Source organism: Alligator sinensis, unplaced genomic scaffold, assembly GCF_000455745.1.
Source record: "Alligator sinensis unplaced genomic scaffold, ASM45574v1 scaffold569_1, whole genome shotgun sequence".
Taxonomy (NCBI): Eukaryota; Metazoa; Chordata; order Crocodylia; family Alligatoridae; genus Alligator; species Alligator sinensis.
In genome coordinates, this window is record NW_005841914.1 from 2486895 (window position 1) to 2494594 (window position 7700).

At 50.4% G+C, this 7700-nt stretch overlaps 1 protein-coding gene across 1 annotated transcript in view; it reads right to left on the minus strand.

Moving 5' to 3' along the window:
• The window catches only part of TMEM240 (transmembrane protein 240), a 30908-nt gene extending 29225 nt beyond the window's left edge, over window positions 1-1683 (minus strand). Inside the window, exons 1-2 of the mRNA XM_014517553.2 lie at window positions 1542-1683; window positions 83-224 (exon numbers count right to left, since the gene is read on the minus strand). Coding sequence (XP_014373039.1) covers window positions 83-224; window positions 1542-1683 — 284 coding nt within the window. The remainder of the gene's footprint in view (window positions 1-82; window positions 225-1541) is intronic.
• Window positions 1684-7700: the final 6017 nt, after the last annotated feature.

Sequence of the window (7700 nt, forward strand, 5' to 3'; positions counted from 1 at the left end):
GGTTTGGGGGTGGGGTGGGGTGGGGGGGAGGACGAGACCTCCGCCCGGCGGCTGTGCCCCGGCGCGCGGGGGGAGGACTTACCGTCCACAGTTGCAGTGGCAAACTCGGTCCTCTCCTCGCAGATGCGGTAGGATGTAATTGTGAAACCGGTCCAGCAGCGCGTTCATGTCCATCAAGCAAGCTATTGCCTGTAAGAGCCCATAACCAAGGCATCGGGTCAGCTCTAGATGGTGGAATAAAACATTGACTCGAGTTGGCTGGCGAGAGGCAGGAGCGGGCAGACAAGCAGAGACGAGCTCAGACACGCACGCACGCATCATGCCCCCACTCCTCTTCATCATATACCTCTAGCCCGCTCTTCATCATGCCCCCACTCCTCTTCATCATATACCTCTAGCCCGCTCTTCATCATGCCCCCACTCCTCTTCATCATATACCTCTAGCCCGCTCTTCATCATGCCCCCACTCCTCTTCATCATATACCTCTAGCCCGCTCTTCATCATGCCCCCACTCCTCTTCATCATATACCTCTAGCCCGCTCTTCATCATGCCCCCACTCCTCTTCATCATATACCTCTAGCCCGCTCTTCATCATGCCCCCACTCCTCTTCATCATATACCTCTAGCCCGCTCTTCATCATGCCCCCACTCCTCTTCATCATATACCTCTAGCCCGCTCTTCATCATGCCCCCACTCCTCTTCATCATATACCTCTAGCCCGCTCTTCATCATGCCCCCACTCCTCTTCATCATATACCTCTAGCCCGCTCTTCATCATGCCCCCACTCCTCTTCATCATATACCTCTAGCCCGCTCTTCATCATGCCCCCACTCCTCTTCATCATATACCTCTAGCCCGCTCTTCATCATGCCCCCACTCCTCTTCATCATATACCTCTAGCCCGCTCTTCATCATGCCCCCACTCCTCTTCATCATATACCTCTAGCCCGCTCTTCATCATGCCCCCACTCCTCTTCATCATATACCTCTAGCCCGCTCTTCATCATGCCCCCACTCCTCTTCATCATATACCTCTAGCCCGCTCTTCATCATGCCCCCACTCCTCTTCATCATATACCTCTAGCCCGCTCTTCATCATGCCCCCACTCCTCTTCATCATATACCTCTAGCCCGCTCTTCATCATGCCCCCACTCCTCTTCATCATATACCTCTAGCCCGCTCTTCATCATGCCCCCACTCCTCTTCATCATATACCTCTAGCCCGCTCTTCATCATGCCCCCACTCCTCTTCATCATATACCTCTAGCCCGCTCTTCATCATGCCCCCACTCCTCTTCATCATATACCTCTAGCCCGCTCTTCACCATGCCCCCAGCCCTTCATCATGCCCCCAGCCCCCTTACTCTTGTCCCCATCACCTTGAATCACGCCCCCGGCCCCTCTGCACCAAGCCCCCCCTGACTCAGAAGCCAGGCAGGTGAAGAAGAGCCAGGCCCTGCCAGCTCCTGACTTGGCCCCAAAGGAGCCGCGCGACGTTGGAGGGATCCTGCGAACGCACATTTATTTGCACCTCACGGGGCCGCTCTTTGCCGGGGCCGCCTGCACCTGGATGCCGGAGAGGCTCCCGCGACGGGGACCGGGGCAGCTTGGGGCTGCGGTTGGCGCCTCCCTGGTTGTTTGCACGGCCTTTGTTCTCCGAGCCGCCATGGCGTCTCATCAGCTCCCCTTACGCAAGGCCTCCTGTTATGTAATCTCCTTGCTTTAAGGAACAGTCATTAACCTACTACTGGGTACCGAAAATACCAAAATGCTGTCACGTAATTAAAATTACTAAATTGTGTCCCCAAATTAGAACACAGATTACATTGCAGCTTATTTTTGAAAGAAGGTGCACACGCATAAAACATCGGCGATTCTGGGTACGTCTGCAGGCTGTGAAACCTCCTCGAGCTGCGCCAGGATGGGTGTCTGCCTGGGATGCTTTGGGGCCAGGGAACCACGTATCCACGCAGGAGCCCCTGGGATGCCTTCCAGTCCTGTGATTCACGCAGGCGACACCCGAGACCAGCGTCGCCTTGTCTCAAGTGGTCGCTGCGATCCTCACCCCTCCGACCCACGGCGGCCTCTCTTCAAGTCTCACCGAGCTGCAAAACGGTCTTCATGGTCTACAGGCAGACCTGGGTAAGGGTAATGCAGAGGTAATGCAGCTCGGGCTCTGCTCTTTGTAGAAAAAAAAAAAAAAAGGCATGCATTTTTAAAGTAACAACCCGAGTAAATCAAAGCGGAGAACAGTTGGCTTTTAAAACGACTCCCAAGGAATTTGGTGCGGCTGGAACTTCTGGCTGGCCCTCGGCCACGCCGGCCTGAGCTGCCCTCCTGCCCGGCCTCACCAGCTGGACGGGGCTGGCTCCCGGGGCAGCAGGAGGGGCTGGCGCCAACCCAATAGGTGGCACTCTCAGCTTGAGTCAGCCCCGATGGCTTCGCACCACGGCATAGTTCAACAAATGTCCCGGTCGCATATGAACCGTTGTCACCAAAGGGAGGTTCTCAGGAGAGTGGAGTTGTCAAGCTTGGTTCCCCCTCTTTTTTGCACTTTTCTGGGAAATCCTGTCCCCTGTACTCCCTTGCAAACCCAGCACTCTTCATCCTCTCCTAACCTGGTGAGTGGTGGTGCTGCTAAATAGCCAATGCTTCCCATCTCAGCCACAGCCAAGGGGATGTTGGTGGAAAAGCCCCTTAGCTCCCAGCTGGAGGAAAGCAGCTCCAGCTGTTGAAGCTACTGCCGTTTTCCTACGGATCAGCTTGGAGTCTTTTGCACGCCCACCGGCACTTCCGGAGGCCTGGGACTTGATCGCCACTATTAGCTTGCAAAGCTCTGAACGTTGCGAGCGGTTGTGAAATTCTCCTGCTCTTTGTTAAATCCAACCACAGCGCAGTGTGTCTGAGTCAATGACCTCCTGTGGCATTGAATGATCAGAAATTCCTTCTCCTATAATCACTTCATTTAGTGGCTGGGAGCGAGCGGGGACAGGTATCATTCCAGCGCCAAGAATGGCTGTTTCCTTTACTCCGCTGTGCAAGTTGCAGGTTACATGACCTCCTGCCTCGCTCCCTGTAGCCTTTTCTTCATGCCATTGTTTTCCCTGCAGTCCTTCCCCTGGCCTGCTTGCCTGAAAGTCCATCCCTTTTCCATGATATTTCATGCACGTTGCGCTAGTGTCAGTTTTCTGGAGTACCGGTATGGCAAACGTGCGAACCAGCAGATCGCCGGCTGCTGTGTCTGCCCTTGCGGCTGTGACAATGCCAAGCTTTTGCTTAATAACATCCCCCACTCAGTGGTAGCACTACCATGGACCGGGTTTTTATCAGAGGGTTTTTTTCCCTTCACTGGCAGAAGACAAGATGCTGGTGTCTTAACTGCTGTGCTCAGAGCAAGGGTTAAAGGCCTTGATTGTTAACATGCTGGTGGCTTAACAAGTGTAGTGCTACCACCAGCGGAGCTCCTGGGGGTACTGCAGCAATGGGAGATGTTAGGAGGAAGCTGACTGTGGACAAATCGATGCAGGCTGGCTAGGCCTGCACAGATGAAAGGACACCTTGCTTCCCATTTCATTTGGCACTTAATATATCTGGTTTGGGGAGTGGACCTGATTCTGATTAGCTGAGGCTTGGATAGCAACCCAAGGCAAGGGGTAGAGAACGAGGGCACGCTTCATCTCTGCACCCAAGGAAGCTAAGATCACCAAGGGATTTGTTTAGTAGCAGCAACTGAATGCAAAATGGCATGGTGGATACACATCTGAAGGTGTTAGTTACTGCAAAACCCCTGCCTCTGGTCTGTGCAATAGTTAACAGGTTCAAAGGGCTGCTTAAGCCCTTATGCTTTAGTAGCAGAGCAGTTTATAGTGAATTAGCTAAACCTGTTACCAATCCACCCAAGCTCGTTGGAAATCGGCCAGAATGAGTGTTCAAAAAGCCTTTTGCCCTGATTGGCTCTTATCAGTCTAACCCCTTAAGCTATGCTGGTGCCATCCATCTCGCCGAGACAAAAGCATCGTCTGCATGACAAATGCCACAATGCAGTCTGTAATCAAATCACCAGGGTCATTTCCAACCCAAACGCCTCCTAAGCCTGTTCTGGACATCCAGGCTCTGGCCATTAGCCTTTTGATACCTTCACCAGCTTACAACAATTGCATCCTTCCCCCACCATTAAACAGGCCTTAAACACCTCAAGTGCATTGACTGAAATGGTAACCAGGTGCGCTGGCTGAGATGTCTGCTGGGAAGCCACAGATCTCACTGCCCTATCTCTGTAACCCCAGCTGGGAGCGTTAACGTTCCATGCTGGTAAGAATCAGGCTTTTGAGTCCGTGTTTGGGGGAAAAAAAAAGGAAGAAGGAATAAAGCCTTGGAAGTGAAAAAGAGCAGGCAGCGCAGAAAGGATGTATTGAATTCTCCCACACAAGTCCTGCACTCTCCTGGACAAGTCCTTACACTGGCCCTCATCCAAACATAATCCAAAGGTCACTGAAATCCTTTTAAGCCTTAGAATCATAGAAAATCAGAGTTGGGGGGATCCTCAGGAGATCATCTAGTCCAACGCCCTGCTCCAAACCAGAACACCAGTCAGATACACCAGGAGGGTTAAAACAGCTCAGCACCTGATGCAGAGGCCAAATCTTCGAGAGCTCGACAGGATAAGCACTGAACTCCTTGGTAAACTCCAGCCTTTAGGAAACACCAAAAGGAGAGCTAAGGTCTTTTAATAATTTGAGTGCTGAGCCCTTGGAAACCTGGCCAATCATGTGCATGGTTTAGAGCTGATTGATTTGGTGGCAGATCTTCTACATCACTGCCAACTATTCTCGATGCTCAGCTGCCCAGGCAAAGGTGACCCTTTGTTCTGGTTGCAACACCATGGCTGAAACAAGAGCCAACAACTTTGCAAACCCATCGAAGGTCCTTACCTTCTGTGACTGCCCACGCAGGATGCGTACTGTGGCGCCCAGGCTGGACGAGGAATGTGAACCTGCGTGCTTCCATGTTGGATGGTTCACAGGCAGATTTAAACATTTTCAAAATTGTTTCTGTTCCCCCGGTGAGTTGTGGGTCCCAGCCTAGCAATGAAAGCTGTTAGGAGACGCACAGGAGGTTGCTTACAGTAGAAGTCTTCTAGCTCTGCTGTAGTCATGGACCAAAAAACACAGTCCCACTTTGAGGGGGAGAGAGAGAAGCACTGGACTCAGGATAGCATCATGGAACTACTTTCATAAGCAGCAATAAAACACATAGGTGCTCTGGTTTGGGTGCAGAAGTTTCTTTTCTTACTGGTGCTTGCCTATCAATGTTGTTAACTAGGGGCTTTCCCCATTGTGGGCCAAGGGCAGTTAGTTCTCCCAGTATAGGTGACTGGTTGAACAGCATGCATCGCTCCTGGCACTTGCAGACATGGGACAGAAGAAACCAGGAAGGGAGGGTGGGTGGCTCCCATCCTCCAGGGCAGCGTTTCTCAACCTGTGGGTCGCGACCTAGAAGTTGGTCTCCAGAATATACGAAGGGTTGCGAACGAACTTTAAAGAAGAAAAACATAGGAAACTCTAGCTTTTTCCTTGCAGGCTGGCAGAGTCCCTACGCACACCTCCCTGCCCCACATGCTGGGGGGGCTGGGGCCTGGGTGCAGCAGGTCCGGAGTGAGGGGCTATGTCAGAACTGGTCATCGATATTGAATAAATGGGTCCTGCTACAAAAAAGGTTGAGAACTGCTGCTCTAGGGCATCTGGGCAGACTTCTCAGTTGTCTCCAGCAATACTGCAAGCCTAGGGAGATGTTCTCTGCTTCGCTGTAGGCAGATCTATTGAATCATTTGCACTTACTCCTATGGCAACAGTGGAAACCCATGTAGGGGGGAAAAAAACATGCAGAAGTTGAAAGATCAGCAGTGTCAGCCCAAGAACACATTTGCCTTTAACCACCAATTCTTATTTCCAGAAGCCCATTTGAAAGACATTATCCTGAGGCCTCTGACAAAAGAGAAGAATGATCCTTTATCAAGTTTTATGAAGTTTGTGGACAAGTCGAGATAACACACCCAGCAGGAAAAACCGAGACACTGAACCAAAACAACTTGTGTACAGAGGGGTGTTAAATTGTGATCTGGAGGCTGACACAATTCCACATCTCTCACAGCAAACCCCTAGAGCATCCAGAGGACTCGGGCCCCAGGAGGTCGAAACCATCCCAAATTCATGGGTGGGTGATCCACAAGCAGAAGAAATAATGCCGACCTCTTAGCAACAAGAGGGAACAAGCCTTGTAAATACTTACACATCAATGTAAACGATTCTTAAATCAATGTGGCCTTTCACAGCAAGTCAACATAGTGGAAACAATATTGACAAAACGTGGTCGCTAAATTTAGAAAGAGGAAGAAATCACTGGGAGGAATCTATCATTAATGCCACCTCAGCTGGTTTATGGAGCTTGGAGAGAGAAGCCAGATCAGCCAGGACCTTTCCACCAATCACTCTGTGCAGCTGAAGGCTGAGCAACTGTACCCTAAGACCACACTACAGCATTGCTTCTTGGTGGTTTCTCAATCTTGGAATTGAGAATATCAACTCTTGCTGCAAGGAAAATGAACTGACCACGCTTCAATGCAGAAGGCAGGCAGCAACTGAGCTCTGTGCGGGTTCCCAAGATGGTGGGGATTTTAAAAGTAAGAGAAAAACACAAAGAGAAACACAGACTCAGCAATCTGGTGTTCTTCACTGTGTGGATATCTTGACATGCCTGGGAGGGAATTTCACAAGGGTTTATTCAGGAGACTATTTAGCGTGAATTCTTCCAAACACACCCTTGCTAAATCCCTTCTCCGCAGCAACCTCACAACGGCCATGCAGTGGAAACCCTGGAATCCTACACCCGCTTTCATTTGGACAGCCTAATGAGAAATGCAGAATTGCATCTCACAGCTTTTGTTTTCCTCCCTCACAACGTAGCCCAGTAGGTTGATAAAGTGTCGCCACGTTCTTCAAAATGGCAGACTCATCACTCTTCCTTTTATTCCCCTTAGTCCAAAGTTTACCTTGAAAAGCAGTTTTTTGGCAGCGATGTTAGTTTTGACCTTGATTGCTCAAGAAGGGTCGGGGAGGAGTGGGGGGGGTATTTGTACTGTTTTTTGTTCTTTAAGGTAAGTACCCAAAAATGTTCCTTCAGTCACCAGGCTCCGTTGTGGACTTGGGTACAGAGGCACTGGGGATCAGGGGAGAAACGCACAGCTCTGTTTAGAAGGCAAACCCATCCTGCCTCTGCCACCGCATACATTTAATTTTGAATCAACGTGTGTCAGCACAGAGTGACTCAGGCAGGCAGCGCAGCAAGATAAGGCTGAGAAGCAATCTCCGTGCACTGCAATTAGAAAGCCTTTGCATTGGGCTGTGGGCCATTCTTAATAGTCATCTATACATCCAGGCAGCTGCTAACTAAACACGTTTCAGCACACAGCTTGGTAAATGAAATTTGGAGATTGGTAATATCGGCGCTCTCTCTCCTGCCCGAAAGAGAATTTATTAGTTCCCAATTTAAATTTCATTTGTGAGCAACAAGACACAATTTATAAAGGAACAGGTTGTTCCATAATACCCATTTCCCTTATCTTTCCTTTTGATCAAAGCTTCCTATGTGTGCAATTTTTTTTTTTTGGTGGAGGGGGTTGCAGGGGAGGAAGAGGGA